The sequence below is a fragment of the Mus musculus genome, chromosome X (assembly GCF_000001635.26).
Source record: "Mus musculus strain C57BL/6J chromosome X, GRCm38.p6 C57BL/6J".
NCBI classification, from domain to species: domain Eukaryota; kingdom Metazoa; phylum Chordata; class Mammalia; order Rodentia; family Muridae; genus Mus; species Mus musculus.
This window is the reverse complement of record NC_000086.7, coordinates 42,625,526-42,652,169: the sequence shown is the minus strand read 5'-3', so window position 1 is coordinate 42,652,169 and position 26,644 is coordinate 42,625,526. Positions and strand designations below refer to the sequence as shown.

General features: G+C 38.0%; 1 protein-coding gene across 8 annotated transcripts in view; it reads left to right on the top strand.

Annotated features, from left to right (window-relative positions):
* Nucleotides 1-26,644, top strand: part of Tenm1 (teneurin transmembrane protein 1) — a 901,303-nt gene that overhangs the window by 776,999 nt on the left and 97,660 nt on the right. For 7 of the 8 annotated variants that reach the window (XM_011251006.3, XM_006541491.4, XM_017318483.2 and 4 more), the window contains 2 exons: nt 3,756-3,776; nt 9,362-9,594. In XM_011251006.3, coding sequence (XP_011249308.1) covers nt 3,756-3,776; nt 9,362-9,594 — 254 coding nt within the window. The remainder of the gene's footprint in view (nt 1-3,755; nt 3,777-9,361; nt 9,595-26,644) is intronic. The other variant, XM_006541492.4, reaches the window with a different exon arrangement.

Here is a 26,644-nt window from a genome sequence, read left to right as displayed (position 1 = left end):
CTTAGCTTTGAAGAATTCTATGAATAGCTGTGATGTTGCCACAAACCACCATTTTGTTCAAAGAACTAGAACTACAAATACTAGAAACACTGCCTGTAGATAAAAATAGATGGATATCCCAAACCTGAGTTTAATCTCATATGCTGACAGTGGCTTTAAAACACAAGTTCTAATAATAATTTAAAAATAGCCATAGCAATGGAGAAGTTAGTTTGAGATGATATTTCTTGGAACTAGAAACTCAGTAACAGACAAGGGTGGATTCAAAACCATAAAGAAAAGAAAGACACAGAAAAATAGGAAGGAAGTCTATTGTTTCTGGCCAGGTATAAAGAAAGATGCTGAGAAGAGAGTAAAGAATGCAGGGAAGGTTGTAGCCATCACCAAGCAAGACACTCAGACTCCCCTGGCACTAAGTCTAAAGATCTGTTGTAAGGTTGGCATGGTTCCTATTTCCTATCTTTCACCATACACACACACACACACACACACACACACACACACACACACATCTGAAAAAAGAAAAATAATAATGGGTCAGCATGTAAAGTAGAAGGAGACAGCATAAAAATACCAATATGGTATGATTACATTTATTGTGAAAATACAGCATAAACAAATCCATACAGACAAAATCAAGGCACATGGTTGCCTGGGACAAAGTAGTGGAGGAGGAATAATAGAAAAATGATCGTTAGCAAATAGGTACAGAATTTCTTCTTGAATTGCTTTATCATAAGGGTTGCATAAATGAATGTGTTTGAAAATTCTGAAATTCTTGTTTTACAAAGGTAAATTTTATGGCATATAAATCACATCTCAATACTTTTCTTTCAATTCAAAAGGAAGAGTTAGATGACCCTCACTATCATTTTTGTACTGAAACAAAAATCAAGGGCTAATTCACAGATCCTCTCATTAGGAGTGTGCCTTGCTCTCAAAAGAGTTGTGACTACTCTTTTCTCTTCTTAACTCAAGACAAAATTCAAGGCTGTCAGTTACCAGGTAGTAATGGCCACTGATGGGCCTTGGCACTTGTGAAGAGTTCACACACTGGCAGCTCAGTATGTAGTTCACCGATATCTAGACAGCAGGTTCACTTTGGTGGTAGTTCAATCCTAAATCCTTAACTAAAAGTAATTCTAAGACAGAACAAGGTCACACACTAGAAATAAATCCCATCATTTTCACTTCCTCTCTCTGAGATGTTAATGAGAGAAGCTGCTCTGCATAATATGGGACATCTTCCAAATTCACAATGACATTATTGGCAGGATCAGAAGCAATAGCAAGAGAAACAAACTGTCTCCCTCTCTGCTCCTTGCCATCACCTAAGAAATTCAAACTACTTTGTAGTCGTACAAATAATTCTTGCTATGCCATGCAAATACAAACCATTGTGGGTGAAATCATATTGCAGTGAGGTCCATCTAGTATTTTCACAACTAGAATCCTTTAGAAAAATTGTCTTTGTCCCAGTGATTAGAGCCTGACTCCAACAATCATCTTATAGAAACTGCAAAAACAATGTCCAAGAAACAAAGAAAAAAAACTCACAAAAGCCTAAGGCCAGGTTTCTAATCAGAGCTCTGCTTCTTACTGATTGACCTTTGTGGCAACTCACAAAATACCTACCCTTTTGATATGGGCCAAGCAAACAGAAGAGCCAGTGGAGTATGACCTGTGGCCATGCTAGTATCTCAGAAAAATGCTTTTTAAGAGAGTTGAATCCATTTTAGCTGATAATTTCAAGTGAAATGATTTTGTATCTTTTCTTCTTCCCGGACATTTAAAGAAAAATAAAAGAATATTTCCTGGTTTTTTATAAAAAGGTTTATTATCTTCATGCCTTCAAAGTGACTTAGGGGCCAGATATAAAAGGATTTTAAAATTAAAATGACTGTATTTCACTGATGATTATAGCCTTTTATTTCCAGGCAAACTTGACCTAAAGTCAGGCCTACACACAGAGTGAGCCCCTCATGTGAGAAACATCATACCACATCACCCAGTAAAACATTTAAGGCAACACCCTGTGTCAAGAAGCTATCGGATGAAGTGCTTACTAAAAGTTCTACTTTTTTATGGCTGACAATTTTATTTTGCCCATCCCAGTCGCCCTTCGCAACACAGATGGCTGGAAGACATAAGGCTTTAATAGTTGATGTGCATGATGTTTTATTGATGCTGTTTTGATGTAATAGTTCCAATGCTAAAGACATTCTATTGTAGTCTAAAAGAAATCCTTCTTTTTTTAATTCTTTGAAAATTTCATACATTTATATAATTTATTTTGGTCATATCCATCTACTATTGCTTTCCTCCAGCTTCTTCTATTGCCCTTAACCTTGTCCCTCTCCCAACTTAATACTCCAATTTTGTTGTTGTTAATAATTCCTAGTCAAATACTGTTGCTCATATATGTGCATATGTATGGAGCCATCCACTGGTATATGGACAACTTCCTAGCAACCATGCCCCCAAAGTAGAGTGACTTTCACTCTATCAGAAACCAGGCGCTATTAGTTGAGATGTAAAGCAGTCATATCATGTCAAAAGTCTGCATTTCACAGACCCTCCCCTCAACTATAAACTCTGACTTTCTTTGACAACTCTTCTGATGTTCCCTGAACCTTGGGTGTGGGAAGATTAATAAAAATACTTCATTCACTACTGATAACTCATAGTCGTGTATTCTTGGTACTTTGACCAAATATGAATCTTTGTATTAACTACTACCCACTGCAGAAAGATCTTTCTTTAACCAAAATTGGCAGTAGAAAAAATGGAGATATAAACATAAATATTTAAAGGCAGTTGGACGATATAGCCATTTAAAATAACAACAACTGTAGGTTTCCACCTAGGACCTATAATCTCCATTGTTGTGGACTTTTTCTAGGTTTATTTTATCAGGCATGAAATCCTTTCTATGGAACATGTCTCATACCCATCAGAAAGTGGTTGGTTACCTCCATAATTGTTATAACACCATGACAACAATTGGGACATCTTACTAGGCAGATCAATATTGCAACATGAAGAGAAAACTCCCATACTTTTAAGAGACCTTTTAAAATATTGTCATTGATTGTACAAAAAGATATCTGTACCTTATCCCTGAGACCAGATAAGTGGCTTAGATTTGAGATTGGGATGCCTGTCCAATGCATGTCTTTATAGGAAGATCCAGTGGTTTTACATTTCCATCAAGGAGTCAGGGGTATCAAACTAAACCTTAGAATATTCCTTTACAGTGGCTACATTTTAATGTCCAAACCCAGTGGTTTTTAAATCTTAACTCTGCATCAAAATCACCAGTTGAATTTATTAAATCTTAACTCTGCATCAAAATCACCAGTTGAATTTATTAAAAAAATACAATCCCAATCCCTGCTTCCATGTGTCAGGATTCTGGTTTATTTGGACAAGAGAGAGCTTCCAGAAAACTGAACATGTGCTAGAATCCAGTGGTCCTGATGCAGATGGCCAGAAGAAAGCTTTTTTTAATTGTCTTAGAACTTTACCTACCCACCAGTCAAGACATGTAATTTTGACACTATTTTATAAGGAGAACCATGGAAGGAGTGAGTCAACTGTAGCTTCACAATGACTAAATGATCCCATGACATCTCTCTAATTGCCACAAGCTGAGTCAGGAATTGATGCGTCTGCTGAGATTTCTCTTGTTGAATGATACTGATGACTTTCTATTTGTTTTTACTTGCTACTCATGGATACCTTGTGCACCCTAGAAACAGAGATACCAGACATAGGTAAGCAAATAACACAGGCATCTGCCTAATGATTCTCTTCCTTAAGAAGCCATTCTCTAACAAAAATAAAGTGCTAAAAGGGAAAGTTTGCTTCTTAAGTAAGGTTAAAGAAATAGTTGAAAGTTGGGAATTATATTCAGGTAAGTGTATTCCAGAAAAAGGTCAGTATATTCAGTAGGTATATTCAGTAGGTATATTCAGTAGGAATTTACTGGAGGAACAGAACACTCAGAAAAGAAAATAAGATAAATGAGAGATGACAGTTCAGTGTGTCACAAGAAAGTAAGGCCAAAAGTCTCATCATGTTTCCCTAAGGTAATATCACAAATGAGTTCGTAAGTTCAAGTCAGCTTAATGTTTTTAAGTTGCATTGGTTTTTCTCCGAAGACTCAAAAATATAATTGTCAATTACACTAAGATGAAGTGACTATGGTGACCTTCCTTTTTTAACCGAGAGTTGCTTTTTTTTTTTTTTTTTTTTGCATTCGATAACTTTCTTTAATGACATCCTTTTTCCCTTTGATATAACTAAATGGGTTCTATTTTCTCTCACTGAAGGAAGTAATTGAAACTCTCCAAACTGACCATTTACCAACAAGGCCACATAGCACTGAAATTAGTGGTGAGGATTTCTATTCAACTCATTCGTGCACTGCCTTTGTCACAACTCCTCAAAATTTCTGAAATTTCAAGGGAGAAAACTGAGTTAGTCCATTCCCAAGTGTCAGTTGTCATCAAAATAGCACTAGCAGGGTTTTAAAGGATTGGCAATTTCTGAATGCTCAGGCACAGCCTCAGCCTTGCAGTTTTGGCATAGCTGGTTCTGTAAGCAAATTCAGTTGGTTGCCAATTTGATTACTAGTAAACTATTGCATTTTATTAATTATAAGCACTAACTGGTCATTCAACTATCTACGTGATTTTCAGTGGTATTAATGATGTGATCACTGCTAACTGGAAGAGCATGACTTACATATAAAAGCTAACCAGAAGGTGACACAGTGAGTCTACCAAGCAGCTTACAAAAGAAATCCTCACATCTGTCAAACTGATGAGCACTTAGTCATGAAGGAGTAAAGCAAATAGGAATGTAGTGCAGCGAGTTTGCATGTTTTCAGAAAGCACAAAGAAACCATTGTCAATGGAGCTGAAGTCGACTTGGGAAATGGAAGGAAATTGCATATCATTACAGGGTATATTCTTGTCAAGAAAATAACATTAATCAAATTTGAATTTGATATGTTGGGCTATTCCCTTTTCTAAAAGCAAGCGCATAAAGTTGACGAACAGCCTTGCTGAAAAAAATCTGACAAGTTCCACAGTTAGGAAAAGGTAGAACACAGGTTATCTTTTGCACCTTCAGAGCAAGAGTATTCTGTTGGCATTTTGCACAAGTGTTCACATGTGATCTAATCTAATCTTAGTAATGTCACAGAACTGTTAGTGACCCAGGGCAAGGCCCTTATGGTTTTGGTTTTTCCCAGCTGAAATTTGAGGTGAATACTAATTCTAACTTAGCTTACAGGCACATTGGAGATAGTCAATAATGAATGAGTGTAATGCACTCCAAAGTACTTTTGTGTGAATAACATTTCCCTTGGAAAAATAGCCCATGGACCCTACCTAAACAGAGCATGATTAATCTGGCTCAGTTGAAATTCCATGAAGTGGCTACCCAAGTAGTAAAGATTATTTCTAGGAAAGGTTGTAACCCATCCTTTACTTTAGGAAAATTTAAGTATCTTGAAGGAATATTATTCTGAAGGTGAAAAAAAAAGGAAGCAAATATGTAAAAAGTTTTACTCAACTACCTATTTGAGAAGTCTTTGCTACATAGATGCTTTGCTGGTAAAGCTGCCAAAACAATTTTGGAATGTGGTGGTGCCCTTTACAATTTACTTACAGCACCTGTCATGGTGGTTCCAGGGTTGAAGAAGTCCCTGGAATCTAGTGAGTTATCTTACTCAAAGAAGGTAAGTAGAAAAAAAAAAAACTATTCCAATAGGATCTGATTTTTTTTCCGTTACAAAACTATAGACTGAGTTTTCAAAGTTGCCCTTGCTGGCTTTATCATTATTAACATACATAAATAAGATCAGAGGGCAATCACAATTAAGAGAATGCCAGTCCTTAAAAGAGCTCTTTCTTCTGATGCTTTCTTCTGATGCCACTCACCCGTCCACTTTCTTTGGCTAAGTACCCAAAGCCTGAAGTCTCTCCTGTTTTTACTTTCATGTCATATAGTCCAGTTCCTGTTCAGCACTTACTGAAAGAGCAATGACCTTTCAGGCACTGTTTGACATCAATGACAAAGAGATGGATATGGTATTTGTCTGGAAGCAGTTCACAGTATTTTTAGGAAGAGGGTTACATGCAAAATCAGTGCTTAGAACTAGCAATGAAGCCGGGCATGGTGGCGCACGCCTTTAGTCCCAGCATTTGGGAGTCAGAGGCAGGCAGATTTCTGATGTGCAGGCCAGCCTGGTCTACAAAGTGAGTTCCAGGACAGCCAGGGCTATATAGAGAGAAATCCTGTCTCGAAAAAAACCAACCAAACAAATAAACAAACAAACAAAAAAGAACTAGCAATGAAGTTTTGCTTTTTAATACCATTTCCAAATAAACAGAGCTATTGCCCTCCAGAAATGACTGATTCTAGTATCAGAGGAGGAAAGAATCTAGAACATTCTTGAAGTGACAGAAGTGATTAAGTCTTAACATAATGATGATGGTGGTGCCAGTAGTGATGATAATAAACATTTATTGAGGCATGGAAAAGAGGCATATAATCCAACAGAAAGAGTTCTTAGTGTGACAACTTACACAACACCAAATAGCCTCTGGTTTTGTTCGCTGCAGGCATAAAATAAAAGTCTATGGAGCCCATACTGATGTAAATTACTCATACTTTTCTTAAATAAATGAGAAAAATAAACCACTCATCCAAAAATGATAATAATTTATATGATGCTCTACTCACAAGGAGGTAGGATGCAATTAATTCCTGGCTCCCTTAAGTTCTGTCTGTGAATATTAACTCCCTTCCAGGAAGAACACTCCAGAATGAGAGTTTCTGGTTTTATTTCATTTTGTGTTTTATAGAAAGGGGAAATGGCTCCATCAGAAGCTCCAGGCCAAGCCTGGCAGGGAGAAATTTTACTGACCGTTTACAATCTAGATATAATTTGGTCAAAATGACACCGTTCCACAGAAACACCACAATTCCTATCTGAGGAAAATATTGGAAAAAATTCCAGTAAAAATTCCTATATAACAACTGACAAGTACTCTTAAAACTGTTATAGTCATCTAAAAACAAGAAAAGTCCAAGAAAATGATACAGGCCAGAAAAGCCTAAGAATAAATGATGAATAAATATAATTTGGTGGCTTGGCATGGGAAAATGATCTTAGGTTAATAATAATAATAAATGATAATAATAAATAACAACAAACTAATGGACTCTAAATAAAAAAGAATTCAATCAATAATAAAAAAAAAAGACCCACTAACCCAAATCCTACAAGCCTTCTCTGATCATCATCCTCCCTTCTCACATTTCTTCACTAATACTTGACTTATGAGAGCCATCATGCCTTGCTTACTTATCAGTTGGCCTGACTACCCTGTGTGTTTCATGAAGGAAATGGTTGTATCTTACACACAAGCTGGCCTCCAGACCATAGCATAGTTCTTGAGCACATTTCATTTCCTTAGAAGGTGCATTTTACTGATCTAATAAATAAGCAAACAACATAGAAATGGCACCAATGAAGGCTCCAGTTAGAGATGATGTGAATTTGGATTAATGACAGCAGAGGTAAAAGAAACATACTGCAGAAGAAAATAGGAAGAAACAAAAACATGATGTCCCATACATGTGAGAAATGATAGGATTTGGAAAAGAATGACAGATGGTTTCTGACATAAGATGAGTGGGTAGTAAGCAGACCTTTTAGCACTAAACATATTAGAAATAAATGGGAAAATGTTGTTCGCCTGCTAGCTCTATCAATTTATTAGAGCAGGAAACACTAATACCTAAATAAGTCATTTAATTTGTATGTATTCTCCCTAAGCATTGTGCAAACAATCCAATACAAAGGATTTAGCTAAGGCTTTCTTCATGAGAAGTTGCCTGAGTAAAGACACTGAAAGCATGTGAGCACAGATGAAGTAAAAAGGATTAGTGTACCACATCCAAAATGTTGGTACATCTCTATGGGAACAAGAGATCAGAATAATTATGAAGACACTATGGAGAAAATGGATGTGACTTCAAAAACACCTACTTATGTGACAGACAGCAAAAATGAATCTATGTACGCAAACATGTGACTATGAACACTGGTTAGTTTTTGCCTCCAGCAAATTGACCTGTGAGCCTATTGAGAGCACCACATTTTTCTGATTGCTGATTGCTGAGGATGGGCCCAACCCAATGTGGGCAGTGTCAACCCCAAAGCAGGTTCATTGGAGCTGTATAAGAAAGCAGGCTGATTTTTATAGTTTATATAAAACAGTTTTACACACTTCCTTCAACCAGACATTTCCCACACTGAGTAATTATGAACAAAGTTTATTTTTTAATTCGGTATATCATTTTGCTATTGTAAAAGTGTAGAATACTTTCAGTATTCTGAATTAACATTCTATAAAAATCACAAATAAAATTAAAACAAAGAAGCTGATGAGATGTCTTGGCAGATAAGAGCACTGACTGCTCTTCCGAAGGTCCTGAGTTCAAATCCCAGCAACAACATAAGAAAGAAAGAAAGAAAGAAAGAAAGAAAGAAAGAAAGAAAGAAAGAAAGAAAGAAAGAAAGAAAGAAAGAAAGAAAGCAGACTGAGAAATACATGGAGAGCAAGCCAGTAAGCAACCCTCATCCACCGTCTTTGATTCAGTTTCTGCCTCCAGTTTCCTGCCCTGAGTTATTTCTGCATTGGCTTCCCTAAATGATGGGTTCTAACCTATAAGGTGTAATAAGCCCATTCTTCCCCAAATGTACTTTGTTCATGGTGTTTATCAAAACAACAACAAAAAGAAGTGTTGATTAGTTCAAAGGTAGGATTTGGAAGTTGGACAGTGTATCTCTGACACACCTCTTCGAGATCAAGAGTCCTTCTTCAGCTTGAAATCCTGTTTAATTGACAATGGGCATATAGGAAAATGGCAGCATCTCCGAGGAAAGCTAAAAATATAAAACAGGAGTAGGTTCATGAGGGATGGAAAAAAAATGTGCTGAATTCAGTGAGCTTGAGGTGACAGTGACACAGGCAATCATCCATCTGGTAAATAAGTAAGGGACTATAAAAAGTATCTCCTGGGTTATTTTTCTCTTCTGCTTCTTTCTACTCTCAAATGGACGGTATTGAAATGTCAGAATCATTACAGGTTGGCAGGATGCATTGGATTCTCTCATACCTGGACCCATTACTAGAAAAACAAACATGTGTCTAGACCCTTGATACATAAGCAGGATAAATTCTTTCATCTATTATGATACTTTTCCATTTATGACAAAAGACCTGGGGTCCACGTTGAACAAATTACTTTTAGTAACTTATGTTTTCCTTTTTCTTAGCACAAGCCCTGCACACAAGTACTATCTGGCTATGGACCCTATGTCTGAATCACTCTACCTATCAGACACCAATACTCGAAAAGTCTACAAACTGAAATCTCTCGTGGAAACAAAAGATCTCTCTAAGAATTTTGAAGTGGTAGCAGGAACAGGTGACCAGTGCCTTCCCTTTGACCAAAGTCACTGCGGAGATGGTGGAAAAGCCTCTGAAGCTTCACTGAACAGCCCTCGAGGTAAAAATAAATAAATATGTTTAAAAAAAAAAGAAAAACTCCAAGCCTTGATTGATGGCAGATTTCATTTGACTTCAGTGAATTTTAAGGCGACTGTCAGGCTGTACTCTCTCTCAACCTTCTGCCTCTCATAGGCAGCTTTTCCAGAGTCTATGACAAAAGATAGGTACTGCAAGGCAAGTTTTTAGATGACATGCATGGGGACCATGTTGAGGTGATCATAATTGTTAGGAAAGGTTCCTATGTGTTGATTCTGGTTACCAAATGAATACAGCTTGTGGGCCATTGGATTACCACCCAGGATCCCTATCCTATCCTAAGCTATTTTCTAGAACCTCCACACAGTCCTGCAATTAAAGAGTTAACATATCCCAGCCTAGAGCCTCTAGTCCCCCTCTTTTGCTCTGTGGCTTACATTGCCACAAATGAGGTCTGCTCCCGCCTTTCTGTGCCACTGTCAGAAATACTACCTCACAGCATTCCTATTTTTCTTAACAGTCATTAATGAGCTTTTCTTTCTTTCAAATATCTAGATTATTTCTAAAGTTTTTTTTAAACTTACATCAACTCTAGGATAAAAGAGTGGGAGTTTAGCCTCATTTTAAAACACACTTCCTATGTTCTGGGACCAACCATTACTTCAAATGCCTGGAATTTGATGAACAAATCTATTTCTCCCAATTAACTTCATAATTTTATAATATTCGATCATATGTCCACCTTAAACTATTAAATTTGTGAGTGGCCAAGTTTTAAGTCTGTCATCACATATCATTTACCTCATCTGTTTAATTATTCTGACATTCTTCTTTGTTCCTTTGCCTAGGTTTTCATGAATGCATGTGTGCATATTTATTTTAGTGAGTTTTTAAAAGTATTCATTTCATGGGATTTCTTAAAGCTAGCATTAACTATTAAACATAATACACCCTTGTTGTAGAAAAATACAAAAGGAAGGATAAAAATGTTTTTAATTAAAATCAGCATATACTTGCAACATACAAAAAATCACCAGTGACATTCGAGTAATTTTTTCATATATAGCATAGGTTTTAATCCTATGAGTAGGTTCATAGGATATATTGTTATTCTATAACCTGCTTTTCACATTTGATGTATTATAAATATCTTTCCAAGCCAATAAACATTGTGAGACCAATATATTTAATTTGTTAGAAAGCCACTTATTAATTCAAATACTGAGGGGTTACTCTATAGCCATTTGACATTTGCCACACTGGAATTAAATTCCAACTACTATGATAGTCCAAAGTCTCCAGGTTCTTCAATTACAGTGTTTCTTATAAAGCCCTTCTGGCGAACCTCAGCCCATTAAATCTGAATTTCTTAAATAGGATCTATACTATTTAATTAACACTAGATTATACTCTTCCTTCTTTTGCTTCCCAGTTTCTTCACGGAAGGTTTTTTTTTTTTTTCTGTAGAAGTTTGCAAAGTGAAACTACATCTAATATCTCATCTCCCTAGCAATTCTAAGCTGGATGAAGAATGCATCAAATGTGTTTATTTTATAATTGATCGATTAAATAACTCATACTTATGCGAGGTATCCCTAAAGGGAATGTAAAATCTCCCCAAATATTATGCTAAAGTTTTTCTTTTCCTCTGTGCCAACTCCTCTTACACACACATAGTGAACCCACAATAAATATTCAAAGAGTAAATGAATAACTCAGGTGCAACATATAATCAGCTCATCTTTCAAGAAAATATATCAGGTTGGGTTTTACCTTTTATACAGATTTAAAACTCTTATGGGTATTATAAAGGTTTCTGCATAAGTAATAAGGAGGAATCAGGCTTGTATTGTGCCTGAAATCGACATCCACCTGAGTTGCTGCTAGTCTGAAAGCCACTCATCTCACCTACCACATTCAACCTGCCACATAGTGAGTGACTATCTCAGCTCTTCCAAATAAAGCAAAGAATTGGTTTGGCATAGGTTTTGCTGCTTGGAAAGCAATAAGAGCCCTGATGAGCAGGATTTGAATGAACTCTTGAAGTGTCAGTAATTAGAGTGCCAAAATTTATACATCTATTAAAGCTAATATCAAACCTAGTCTTTCTTTCTGACAAATCTAGAAGTGTGCGTTCTTTCATCTTGATTTACTTGTCATGCTTTACAAAAGTGCCCCTTACACATCTGATACACTTTCAAAGCAGCCCTGAGAATATCATACTCAGACAGACAGTTGATGGTCTGAACTCATCTGAACAACTTTTACATAATGTTCCTGAAACTTATGTTTTCAACATTTGTCCAGATACAATGGGTAAATTTGATTTCTTAAAGAAATGGAAGTTATAATTTATACTAGGTACGTATGTAAAACTTTCCCTTCAACTATGGAAATGGGGTTTGACACCCTGATACTGATTTTCAAACTCACACAGATTGTGGAACTTCTGTACACACATCAATTACCTTTAACAGAGCAGTCAGAACATTCAAGAGCCTAGCCATAGCTCCTATCTCCACGCTGAACATAAACAGCATTCACCTTTGTCAGGCAATCAAATGTGAGAATCTTTTTTTTTTTCCATTTTTTATTAGGTATTTAGCTCATTTACATTTCCAATGCTATACCAAAAGTCCCCCCCACCCACCCACTCCCCCCCTTTGGCCCTGGCGTTCCCCTGTACCGGGGCACACAAAGTCTGCGTGTCCAATGGGCCTCTCTTTCCAGTGATGGCCGACTAGGCCATCTTTTGATACATATGCAGCTAGAGTCAAGAGCTCAGGGGTACTGGTTAGTTCATAATGTTGTTCCACCTATAGGGTTGAAGATCCCTTTAGCTCCTTGGGTACTTTCTCTAGCTCCTCCATTGGGAGCCCTGTGATCCATCCATTAGCTGACTGTGAGCATCCACTTCTGTGTTTGCTAGGCCCCGGCATAGTCTCACAAGAGACAGCTACATCTGGGTCCTTTCGATAAAATCTTGCTAGTATATGCAATGGTGTCAGCGTTTGGATGCTGATTATGGGGTGGATCCCTGGATATGGCAGTCTCTACATGGTCCATCCTTTCATCTCAGCTCCAAACTTTGTTTCTGTAACTCCTTCCATGGGTGTTTTGTTCCCACTTCTAAGGAGGGGCATAGTGTCCACACTTCAGTCTTCATTTTTCTTGAGTTTCATGTGTTTAGGAAATTGTATCTTATATCGTGGGTATCCTAGGTTTTGGGCTAGTATCCACTTATCAGTGAGTACATATTGTGTGAGTTCCTTTGTGATTGGAGAATCTTATTATATGAAATGCTACAGGGTAATTTCATAGACTTCTATAGAAGGAACATTCATGCAAAAAATTATTAAATTATAGTGTGCAAATTAAGAAAGAGTACAACTAATTGATAATTTCATCTTTGAGGTTTTCCTGCAGATTCTAAGTCTCTCAAGAAAGTGTAATTTGTTTGCAGTTTTTTTTTTTTTCATTTTTTTATTAGGTATTTAGCTCATTTACATTTCCAATGCTATACCAAAAGTCCCCCTTACCCACCCACCCCCACTCCCCTACCCACCCACTCCCCCCCTTTGGCCCTGGCGTTCCCCTGTACCGGGGCACACAAAGTCTGCGTGTCCAATGGGCCTCTCTTTCCAGTGATGGCCGACTAGGCCATCTTTTGATACATATGCAGCTAGAGTCAAGAGCTCAGGGGTACTGGTTAGTTCATAATGTTGTTCCACCTATAGGGTTGAAGATCCCTTTAGCTCCTTGGGTACTTTCTCTAGCTCCTCCATTGGGAGCCCTGTGATCCATCCATTAGCTGACTGTGAGCATCCACTTCTGTGTTTGCTAGGCCCCGGCATAGTCTCACAAGAGACAGCTACATCTGGGTCCTTTCAGTAAAATCTTGCTAGTGTATGCAATGGTGTCAGCATTTGGAAGCTGATTATGGGGTGGATCCCTGGATATGGCAGTCTCTACATGGTCCATCCTTTCATCTCAGCTCCATACTTTGTTTCTGTAACTCCTTCCATGGGTGTTTTGTTCCCACTTCTAAGGAGGGGCATAGTGTCCACACTTCAGTCTTCATTTTTCTTGAGTTTCATGTGTTTAGGAAATTGTATCTTATATCATGGGTATCCTAGGTTTTGGGCTAGTATCCACTTATCAGTGAGTACATATTGTGTGAGTTCCTTTGTGATTGTGTTACCTCACTCAGGATGATGCTCTCCAGGTCCATCCATTTGGCTAGGAATTTCATAAATTCATTCTTTTTAATAGCTGAGTAGTACTCCATTGTGTAGATGTACCACATTTTCTGTATCCATTCCTCTGTTGAGGGGCATCTGGGTTCTTTCCAGTTTCTGGCTATTATAAATAAGGCTGCTATGAACATAGTGGAGCATGTGTCCTTCTTACCAGTTGGGGCTTCTTCTGGATATATGCCCAGGAGAGGTATTGCTGGATCCTCCGGTAGTACTATGTCCAATTTTCTGAGGAACCGCCAGACTGATTTCCAGAGTGGTTGTACAAGCCTGCAATCCCACCAACAATGGAGGAGTGTTCCTCTTTCTCCACATCCTCGCCAGCATCTGCTGTCACCTGAATTTTTGATCTTAGCCATTCTCACTGGTGTGAGGTGGAATCTCAGGGTTGTTTTGATTTGCATTTCCCTGATGATTAAGGATGTTGAACATTTTTTCAGGTGCTTCTCTGCCATTCGGTATTCCTCAGGTGAGAATTCTTTGTTCAGTTCTGAGCCCCATTTTTTAAGGGGGTTATTTGATTTTCTGAGGTCCACCTTCTTGAGTTCTTTATATATGTTGGATATTAGTCCCCTATCTGATTTAGGATAGGTAAAGATCCTTTCCCAGTCTGTTAGTGGTCTTTTTGTCTTATAGACAGTGTCTTTTGCCTTGCAGAAACTTTGGAGTTTCATTAGGTCCCATTTGTCAATTCTCGATCTTACAGCACAAGCCATTGCTGTTCTGTTCAGGAATTTTTCCCCTGTGCCCATATCTTCAAGGCTTTTCCCCACTTTCTCCTCTATAAGTTTCAGTGTCTCTGGTTTTATGTGAAGTTCCTTGATCCACTTAGATTTGACCTTAGTACAAGGAGATAAGTATGGATCGATTCGCATTCTTCTACATGATAACAACCAGTTGTGCCAGCACCAATTGTTGAAAATGCTGTCTTTCTTCCACTGGATGGTTTTAGCTCCCTTGTCGAAGATCAAGTGACCATAGGTGTGTGGGTTCATTTCTGGGTCTTCAATTCTATTCCATTGGTCCACTTGTCTGTCTCTATACCAGTACCATGCAGTTTTTATCACAATTGCTCTGTAGTAAAGCTTTAGGTCTGGCATGGTGATTCCACCAGAGGTTCTTTTATCCTTGAGAAGAGTTTTTGCTATCCTCGGTTTTTTGTTATTCCAGATGAATTTGCAAATTGCTCCTTCTAATTCGTTGAAGAATTGAGTTGGAATTTTAATGGGGATTGCATTGAATCTGTAGATTGCTTTTGGCAAGATAGCCATTTTTACAATGTTGGTCCTGCCAATCCATGAGCATGGGAGATCTTTCCATCTTCTGAGATCTTCTTTAATTTCTTTCTTCAGGGACTTGAAGTTTTTATCATACAGATCTTTCACTTCCTTCGTTAGAGTCACGCCGAGATATTTTATATTATTTGTGGCTATTGAGAAGGGTGTTGTTTCCCTAATTTCTTTCTCAGCCTGTTTATTCTTTGTGTAGAGAAAGGCCATTGACTTGTTTGAGTTAATTTTATATCCAGCTACTTCACCGAAGCTGTTTATCAGGTTTAGGAGTTCTCTGTTGGAATTTTTAGGGTCACTTATATATACTATCATATCATCTGCAAAAAGTGATATTTTGACTTCCTCTTTTCCAATTTGTATCCCCTTGATCTCCTTTTGTTGTCGAATTGCTCTGGCTAATACTTCAAGTACTATGTTGAAAAGGTAGGGAGAAAGTGGGCAGCCTTGTCTAGTCCCTGATTTTAGTGGGATTGCTTCCAGCTTCTCTCCATTTACTTTGATGTTGGCTACTGGTTTGCTGTAGATTGCTTTTATCATGTTTAGGTATTGGCCTTGAATTCCTGATCTTTCCAGAACTTTTATCATGAATGGGTGTTGGATCTTGTCAAATGCTTTTTCTGCATCTAACGAGATGATCATGTGGTTTTTGTCTTTGAGTTTGTTTATATAATGGATTACATTGATGGATTTTCGTATATTAAACCATCCCTGCATCCCTGGAATAAAACCTACTTGGTCAGGATGGATGATTGCTTTAATGTGTTCTTGGATTCGGTTAGCGAGAATTTTATTAAGAATTTTTGCATCGATGTTCATAAGAGAAATTGGTCTGAAGTTCTCTATCTTTGTTGGATCTTTCTGTGGTTTAGGTATCAGAGTAATAGTGGCTTCATAAAATGAGTTGGGTAGAATACCTTCTACTTCTATCTTGTGAAAAAGTTTGTGCAGAACTGGAGTTAGATCTTCTTTGAAGGTCTGATAGAACTCTGCACTAAACCCGTCTGGTCCTGGGCTTTTTTTGGCTGGGAGACTATTAATAACTGCTTCTATTTCTTTAGGGGATATGGGACTGTTTAGAAGGTCAACTTGATCCTGATTCAACTTTGGTACCTGGTATCTGTCCAGAAATTTGTCCATTTCGTCCAGGTTTTCCAGTTTTGTTGAGTATAGCCTTTTGTAGAAGGATCTGATTGTGTTTTGGATTTCTTCAGGATCTGTTGTTATGTCTCCCTTTTCATTTCTGATTTTGTTAATTAGGATTTTGTCCCTGTGCCCTTTAGTGAGTCTAGCTAAGGGTTTATCTATCTTGTTGATTTTCTCAAAGAACCAACTCCTCGTTTGGTTAATTCTTTGAATAGTTCTTCTTGTTTCCACTTGGTTGATTTCACCCCTGAGTTTGATTATTTCCTGCCGTCTACTCCTCTTGGGTGAATTTGCTTCCTTTTTTTCTAGAGCTTTTAGATGTGTTGTCAAGCTGCTAGTATGTGCTCTCTCCCGTTTTTTCTTGAAGGCACTCATAGCTATGAGTTTCCCTCTTAGAAATGCTTTCATTGTGTCCCAAAGGTTTGGGTACGTTGTGGCTTCATTTTCATTAAACTCTAAAAAGTCTTTAATTTCTTTCTTTATTCCTTCCTTGACCAAGGTATCATTGAGAAGAGTGTTGTTCAGTTTCCATGTGAATGTTGGCTTTCTGTTATTTATTTTGTTATTGAAGATCAGCCTTAGTGCATGGTGATCTGATAGGATACATGGGACAATTTCAATATTTTTGAATCTGTTGAGGCCTGATTTGTGACCTATTATGTGGTCAATTTTGGAGAAGGTACCATGAGGTGCTGAGAAGAAAGTATATCCTTTTGTTTTAGGATAAAATGTTCTGTAGATATCTGTCAGATCCATTTGTTTCATCACTTCTGTTAGTTTCAGTGTGTCCCTGTTTAGTTTCTGTTTCCATGATCTGTCCATTGGTGAAAGTGGTGTGTTGAAGTCTCCCACTATTATTGTGTGAGGCGCAATGTGTGCTTTGAGCTTTACTAAAGTTTCTTTAGTGAATGTGGCTGCTCTTGTATTTGGAGCATAGATATTCAGAATTGAGAGTTCCTCTTGGAGGATTTTACCTTTGATGAGAATGAAGTGTCCCTCCTTGTCTTTTTTGATGACTTTGGGTTGGAAGTCAATCTTATCAGATATTAGGATGGCTACTCCTGCTTGTTTCTTCATACCATTTGCTTGGAAAATTGTTTTCCAGCCTTTCATTCTGAGGTAGTGTCTATCTTTTTCTCTGAGATGAGTTTCCTGTAAGCAGCAAAATGTTGGGTCTTGTTTGTGTAGCCAGTTTGTTAGTCTATGTCTTTTTATTGGCGAGTTGAGACCATTGATGTTAAGAGATATTAAGGAAAAGTAATTGTTGCTTCCTGTTATTTTAGTTGTTAAAGGTGGCATTCTGTTCTTGTGGCTGTCTTCTTTTAGGTTTGTTGAGGGATTACCTTCTTGTTTTTTCTAGGGCGTTGTTCCCGTTCTTGTATTGGTTTTTTTCTGTTATTATCCTTTGAAGGGCTGGATTCGTGGAGAGATAATGCGTGAATTTGGTTTTGTCGTGGAATACTTTGGTTTCTCCCTCTATGATAATTGAGAGTTTGGCTGGGTATAGTAGCCTGGGCTGCAGTTTGTGTTCTCTTAGTGTCTGTATAACATCTGTCCAGGCTCTTCTGGCTTTCATAGTCTCTGGTGAAAAATCTGGTGTAATTCTGATAGGCTTGCCTTTATATGTTACTTGACCTTTTTCCCTTACTGCTTTTAGTATTCTATCTTTATTTAGTGCATTTGATGTTCTGATTATTATGTGTCGGGAGGAATTTCTTTTCTGGTCCAGTCTATTTGGAGTTCTGTAGGCTTCTTGTATGTTCATATGCATCTCATTCTTTAGATTTGGGAAGTTTTCTTCAATAATTTTGTTGAAGATGTTTGCTGGACCTTTGAGTTGAAAATCTTCATTCTCATCCACTCCTATTATCCGTACGTTTGGTCTTCTTATTGTGTCCTGGATTTCCTGGATATTTTGAGTTAGGATCTTTTTGCATTTTCCATTTTCTTTGATTGTTGTGCCGATGTTCTCTATGGAATCTTCTGCACCTGAGATTCTCTCTTCCATCTCTTGTATTCTGTTGCTGATGCTCAAATCTATGGTTCCAGATTTCTTTCCTAGGGTTTCTATCTCTAGTGTTGCCTCGCTTTGAGTTTTCTTTATTGTGTCTACTTCCCTTTTTAGGTCTAGTATGGTTTTGTTCATTTCCATCACCTGTTTGTATGTTTTTTCCTCTTTTTCTGTAAGGACTTCTACCTGTTTGATTGTGTTTTCCTGTTTTTCTTTAAGGACTTGTAACTCTTTAGCAGTGTTCTCCTGTATTTCTTTAAGTGATTTATTAAAGTCCTTCTTGATGTCCTCTACCATCATCATGAGATATGCTTTTAAATCTAGGTCTAGGTTCTCAGGTGTGTTGGGGTTCCCTGGACTGGGCGAAGTGGGTGTGCTGGGTTCTGGTGATGGTGAGTGGTCTTGGTTCCTGTTAGTAAGATTCCTCCATTTACCTTTCGCCATCTGGTAATCTCTGGAGTTAGTAGTTATAGTTGACTCTGTTTAGAGATTGTTCTTCTGGTGATTCTGTTACCGTCTATCAGCAGACCTGGGAGACAGATTCTCTCCTCTGAGTTTCAGTGCTCAGAGCACTCTCTGCTGGCAAGCTCTCTTACAGGGAAGGTGCGCAGATATCTTGTATTTGGACCTCCTCCTGGCCGAAGAAGAAGGCCCAAAACAGGACCTTTCTCAGACAGTGTGTTGCTTTGGCAGTTCCCAGGTGGTACAGACTCTCACCTAAGCAGACTAAATTCCTAAGTTCCTTGGAGTCCCGGGACCAAGATGGCGACCGCTGCTGCTGTGGCTTAGGTCGCCTCCCCAGCCGGGTGGGCACCTGTCCTCCGGTCCGGAAGGTGGCCGGCTGTCCCCGGCCCACACAGGGTGCTGCCTCAGCGCCTCTGTGCTTCTGCCTGTTCCAGAAGCTGTCAGGTTCTCTGGCGCACCCTCTCACCTGTTCAGACTCTTGTTTGCAGTTTTGCCTTGCACAGCTCTTCCCACCTCTTTGGAAGGCAGCAACTGTTTAATGGATTGCTTTAAGTAGATGTTTGATTTTTCCCCTTACATAGAAGGTCATAAATAACATGGAAATGTACATCTGAGGAGTACGATTATTAGGTTAGAAAAGAAAGCTTGCTCTAAGACAGCAGTTCTTAACCTGTGGGTTGCAATCCCTTTGGGAGTCACATGTAAGATATCCTGCATATTCAGATATTTACATTGCTATTCATAACAGTAGCAAAATTACAGTTAGGAAGTAGCTACAAAAATAACTTTATGGTTGGGGGCTACCACAACATGCAAGAACTGTGTTATAAAGGTCACAGCATTAGGAAGACTGAAAACTGCTGCTCTAAGACTTTAACAATCAACATATTAATTACAGTTTGAGGCAGACTCTCCAACCTGTCCTTAACTATTTACTCATGGTAAGGTAGGTAAATATTGGTTGGCAAGGCAGTTCATTACTTTTCTGAACCTATTAGAAAATTAAGCTGAAATATAATGTGTTTTGAGATCCTTCATTCTAAAGTTGGTGTACATTGTCAAATGCGATCAAAAGCCAGTCAGCCAAAGTCAGCAGTCAGGAGCTGGGCTGCATTTCGCTTTGGTTTGCTCAATTTTTATTAGATATTTTCTTCATTTACATTTCAAATGCTATCCCTAAAGTTCCCTATACCCTCCCCGTACCCGGCTCCCCAACCCACCCACTCCACTTCCTGGCCCTGGCATTTCCCTGTACTGGGGCATATAAAGTTTGCAAGACCAAGGGCCTCTCCTCCCATTGATAGCCTATTAGGTCATCCTCTGCTACATATGCAGCTAGAGACACAGCTCTGGGGGTACTGGTTAGTTCATATTGTTGTTCCTCCTATAGGGTTGCTGACCCGTTTAGCTCCTTGGGTACTTTCTCTAGCTCCTTCATTGGGGCCCTGTGTTCTATCCAATAGATGACTGTGAACACCCACTTCTGTATTTGCCAGGGACTGGCATGGCCTCACAAGAGATAGCTATATCAGGGTCCTGTCAGCAAAATCTTGCTGGCATATGCAATAGTGTCAGGGTTTGGTGGTTGTTTATGGGATGGATCACCAGGTAGGGCAGTCTCTGGATGGTCCCTCCTTTCATCTTAGCTCCAAACTTTGTCTCTGTAACTCCTTCCATGGGTATTTTGTTCCCCATTCTAAGAAGGAACAAAGTATCCACACTTTGGTCTTCATTCTTCTTGTGTTTCATGTTTTGCAAATTGTATCTTATATCTTGGGTATTCTAAGTTTCTGGGCTAATATCCACTTATCAGTGAGTGCACATCATGTGTGTTCTTTTGTGATTGTGCTACCTCACTCAGGATGATATCCTCCAGATACATCCATTTGCCTAAGAATTTCATAAATTTATTGTTTTTAATAGCTGGATAGTACTCCATTGTGTAAATGTACCACATTTTCTGTATCCATTCCTCTGTTGAGGGGCATCTGGGTTCTTTCCAGCTTCTGGCTATTATAAATAAGGCTGCTATGAACATAGTGGAGCATGTTTCTTTCTTACTAGTTGGAACATCTTCTGGATATATGCCCAGGAGAGGTATTGCGGGATCCTCCAGTAGTACTATGTCCAATTTTTTGAGGAACCACCAGACTGATTTCCAGAGGGGTTGTACAAGCTTGCAATCCCACCAGCAATGGAGGAGTGTTCCTCTTTCTCCACATCCTCACCAGCATCTGCTGTCACCTGAATTTTTTATTTTAGCCATTCTGACTGGTGTGAGATGGGATCTCAGGGTTGTTTTGATTTGCATTTCCCTGATGATTAAGGATGCTGAACATTTTTTCAAATGCTTCTCAGCCATTCAGTATTCCTCAGGTGAGAATTCTTTGTTTAGCTCTGTACCCTATTTTTTTTGTATGTTTGTGAGAAATTGCAGCCAATTGAGAACTCTAGGTAAGCAAGCCTGAATTTGTGTAAACTATCTGTGTAAATGTCCATGTGTTCCTTGAATGGCTGTACAAGTCACTATTCCCTTACCACGGTTCCCTCTTCCTCCACACTAAAATAGACTTACTAATGCCATTAACTATTTTGGAGCTGGCATGGAATTTAACACATGGTCTCAAAATTTCTCAGATGTAAGTTGAAGTGTTCAGGGTGGTCTTCTTTCAGATTCTAATGGGTTGCAATAAACATAGCTATAGCATGCTGAGTGCCTACTGTATGCTATTCAGTCTAGTAGATATTTTCCACACACTATCTCTGATCTTCCCAGCAATTCACTTTTTTGTATGATTCGCATTATGTAGGATAATTCCCATTATATGATTTCCATTGAACAAAAGGAAACAAACTCAATTAGGATAAGAGATTTATTCAGGATCACATGGTACATAGGTGTCAATGCCAGAACACAAACTAAGTTAGCTCATTCCAAAACATCTACCATGAAAAAGACAGAAACCTAGAATAGCACTATCCTGCACTCCACACCTTTCTACTAAAATTCAGGGTTTCTGGGGAGGATACAAATTTTGGAAACTACTTTGAAGTCTAGTGAGAGGTATTCATAGGAAAATAACTTGAGTTAAGACAAATAGTTTCCAGTCAAGTTTCCTTGTTCTATAATATTTTCTCTTAAGTGTGTACTAATGATGTATCATATAGCATCTACATAATCTGTAAATGTAATTGTTCAAATGAGTCTCCAGGAAATCTTGTCACTTCTCTGTGGAAGATTCTGCAACTAGGCAGTTCACCAAATTTTCCTTAAGGGACCAATGCAGGAAGCCTTCATTTTATTAAATGCCCTGATGACATAGTAACTACAAATTTTGTATGAAGAAAAAAAACTGAAGCATCTGCAAATAGAATTTCATATGATAGTCCCTGGGTTCTTCTCCTGGAAAGAACCCTTTATCTCTTCCAATGTGATATACTTTGATTTGGATCCCAATAAAAAGAAACATTTGCCATTTTACTCATCAATACTTCAATGAAATAGGGCAAGGGAAGGGAATTAGCAAAGAGATTGAGAGAGTACCATTCTCTAGCATTGTATATGAATTTGAATTGACTTTAAAGGATGCTTTTAAAACATGCATGGATGATGTCGCTGAAACTTAGGTTCCATTTATTACTTTTACTGCAACTTTCTTTAATTCTACAGAGAACTCAAAGTAATGAGTCATGTAATAGATGACCAAGTACTTAAGCAGAATATGAAATGGTATGAGGTGGCGTTCTAAAAGAACATTTGTGACAAGCTGAATGTGCCTATGTTTTTCTAAGGGCGAAGGATTGACAGGATGGGTTAAAATTAATCAGTGACTTAATATGGTTTTCTTAGACCTTGCCACAGATTATATCTCTATTTTCAAGTGTGTATTTAAATAATTTGACCTCAGAAGCCAGCAGGGCTTAGGCAATATCCAGTTGAATGCAAGCAGTTTTTCCATGGAAGAGAAATAATTCTTAAATCCTTGAGCCTTTAAAAGGTGACTTTAGGATATCCATGACACTCTACATGATTCATTTTAACTTTATGGGAAATTTTGGAAACTGGATAATATAAAATCTAGAAACAAAGAGTTGTTTTCGTCCCTTCCTAAGTTCAACTCAGGTATATTCCTAAACTCTTAACTTTTCCAAGCATCTGCATATTATTCCAAAAGCTGTATCCGTGATTAATGAAAATATGAGAAGACAATAATCAGTGACATCTGGTTGCCATAGTGGTGTCTATAAGGAAGAGAGCATAGAGAAACAAGAAATGCTTTGGGATCTCCAGTGCAGTGGGGCAGTAGTGCTTTCTTAAATTCATTTAGTATCTTATAAGACTTCGTGGTGACAATCATTTGGAAATATAAGAAGGATATTCCTGAATAAAATTATAGACATGCCACAGCATTAATAAAGCAAATGCTATATTTTTAAGATTTCATGAAATAATCAACATATTACAATAAAAATATCTATCTCATGGTCATAGCAGAAACAAAGGAGGGAGGAAGAAGTTATGACTTCATCCTATAGTCAAAAGACTTGAAAGTGACATGTGACATGATCATCTGCTATCCGCATTTTGGATAATTTGGATTACAGACACATTAAGTGGACAGGAACAATACTGGGGCAGCAAATCCAGTATGGGTGCTAATTCTAAGATAAAGACATTCAATGAGAAAGCTATTGAAAGCAATTGAAGGTGAAGCAAGGAAACATGGCATCCAGGAAGCCATGGGCATTTTTTTTTCAGATGAATTTTTTTATTGGTAAAATATAAATAACAGAAATCACCTCCCCCCTCCTTTTTGTTCTTTTTTTTTTTACTTTTTTATTACATATTTTCTTTATTTACATTTCAAATGCTATCCCAAAAGTTCCCTTATCCTCCCCCCCGCCCTGCTAGCCTACCCACTCACTCCCATTTATAGGCCCTGGCGTTCCCCTGTACTGGAGCATATAAAGTTTGCAAGACCAAGGGGCTTCTCTTCCCACTGATGGCCGACTAGGCCATCTTCTGCTACTTATGCAGCTAGAGACATGAGCTCTGGGGGTAGTGATTAGTTCATATTGTTGTTCCACCATGGGCATTCTTAAACAAGATGCAGAAACCCGTATCAACTGTAAAAAGCCCATGGATAGCCACTGAATGAGGTAGTTGTTATAGATCATCAGTGACATGTGGAAAAATACAAAAGATAGGAAATTAATGATAAACCAAGGACTTAAGGAAATGGGACTAGAGTGGGACTTGAATCAGGGGAGAGCAAGATGAATAACCATATGAACTCACAGAAACCATGACAACAAGAGCAAGACCTGGGGCCTAAGTTTAAACCAGACAAAATCTCAGCACTAAGAAGGGGAAGTAGATACAAAATATCACCCCTAACCAAGAAGCTAATTGTAACTAATACCTGCTGGGAGAGAGGAAATCAGTTTTCTCTAATTGTTTGCCATTGGAAATATCAACCACACTCCAGGGCAGGCCCTATGCCTGGGAGTAATTGACAAAAAAAGGGGACTCCGTGGGGTGGGGTGGGGTGGGGTGGGGTGGGGTGGGGTGGGGTGGGGGAGGCCTGTGGGCTTTTTGTTTCATTTTGTATGGTTTGGGTAGATTTTGTCTTACTGGATTTTTTTTATTTATTTATTTTCATTTTTGTTCTTTGTTTTTGTTTTGTGGGTGAGTGGAGAAGATCTGGAAGAGTTGGAGAAGGGGAAAGAAAGTGATCAAAATATAGCGTATAAAATATTTTTTAAATGAGAAAAAAAGAGAGAGAATAAAGACATAGTCTTAAGATAAGGATGAGGATTAGGGGGATGTAAGAGTCATGGATCCGAGAGTTTTCAAAGAAATAGATCTTTTCTGCTGAAAATGAGAGAATTAACATCAGACATTGGGGTAAGTAGGAAAGATTTGAGAGAATCTTGTAAATCAAATCTGCTTTCTGAGTAATATCAATAGTCATCACTGTGGCTGCATTCCCAGCAAGGTTGCAAGGCACCTGCCATCCAATTTTCTAAGTCAACATCCTTCGGGTTAGAATTAGAAGCAGCTTTTGGAAAATATGTTTGGCACTCTTAAACTTTACCCCTTAATAATATTGTGACTTTTTAGCAGCAAGTGTGGAGCGGAGACTGTAGGAAAGGCCATCCAGAGACTGCCCCACCTAGAGATCTATTTAATAGTAATTTGATAACATATGGCACATATAAGGAAATATAATACAGCCACTGAAAGAGTATAGAAATACATTGTGTTCATGAAAATTTCTTTCATAAACTAAGTTCTTAGTGAACTTAAAACTTACTGTAATTACATCAAAGGACATCCAGCATCTATTATCCAACCAGAATGAGAATGTAGCTGGTTTCTGTATTCACTTGCTCTCATGTAGCTGCTTATGATAATCAGAAGAATAGAACCTTGTCTTGTGCAAGCAGCTGTAACTTTAGGACTTTTCTGACTTTTGACTTTTCTGCTACAATTCAGAAGGCATAAGCTCTTGGTGAGGAAAGAAGCAGACAACAAGAATAGATAGGACCTCAGCTAATTGCTTTTTTCCTGCTATTTGTGGTTGAGCTCGCTTTTTAGGTGTCTTCGTGATTTATAAGCCATGGAAGCGTTTGTAAATGTACTTATCAGATTCAGTGGAACATTATAATATTTAAATGATGATGACCACCTAGGTTCTAAAAATCAAACCAAACCAGATATGAACCAAGATTCTTCACTCTTCGGAAAGTTGTCTAATTTTTCTAAGCTACAGATTCCTCATCCTTAAAGTGAGAGGATGAATAGTACCCTCGCAATTGATTTGTTCGTTAAATTGCATAAACTACCAAATAAAATATCTAGAATGGGGTGTGTACACTGTAAATAGTACCTATGGTTCTGATCAGTGTTGTTTTGTTACTAGTGATGATTACAATAGTTACCAACACACTGGATCAGTGAGTTTAGAAAGAGGTATGCTCTGTATCCTAGGAAGGGATGGTGCCACAAGAGAATCCAGAGTCAAGACAGTTTAGGATGTAGCTATTGTATGTGATTTAAATAAGTTCTGGTTCTGGTTTGTGTTAGGTAACGCCCCACAAGTCCATGTGTAACCAAAACAATTCCCATTTAATTCACCATAAAATTCATTCTGGAAGAAGTCTGTTCAGATGTGAAATAAGTGTTCGCAGATGGAAATTGTCTGGAGCAGCAGCCCATTTATTCAACACTAATTTACTTTATGGGAACTTTGTTTAGAGAGACAAGATCACCTGAAGAGGGAAAGGTAGGATCTACTCAAAGCAACACACAGTAAAATCTGATACTAGATATGTGCTAGAATAGCAGGAATGTTGGGAAAGGTATGGGATTAATAATGAAATAAAATCATCCATTGGTATCCAAGGAAGATGTTCAAGTCTTTTATATAAAATGCATAGTATAAGTATGTAATCTATGTACATTCTTTCATATCCTTTAAATCATCTCAAGATTACTTATAATATCAAATACTATGCAAATGCTATGTAAATGGTTGTTGGATTGTATTGTTTAGGAAATGATAACAAGAAAAAAACATTCAGTGCAGATGCAATTTCTTTTTAATATTTCCGATCTATGGTTGGTTGCAACCAAGGGTGTAGAATATGCATATAAAGAGGGATGACTATACTTCATCTACACAGTATTGTCAAGAATGGAACTTATTTCCCCCTCCATTTAAAGATGGGAAGCATAGGACTATAATGTTTCTTATCTAAGACCACTTACCCAAACTAATTTTCCTTCTTTATAACAGCCCATTGGTGTCATACATTTCCTGTCTGTCCACTTAAGAATCACCTCAACTGTTCCAAAGCAAACTCTCTAGCCAAAAAAATAAAATAATGACAGAGATCACA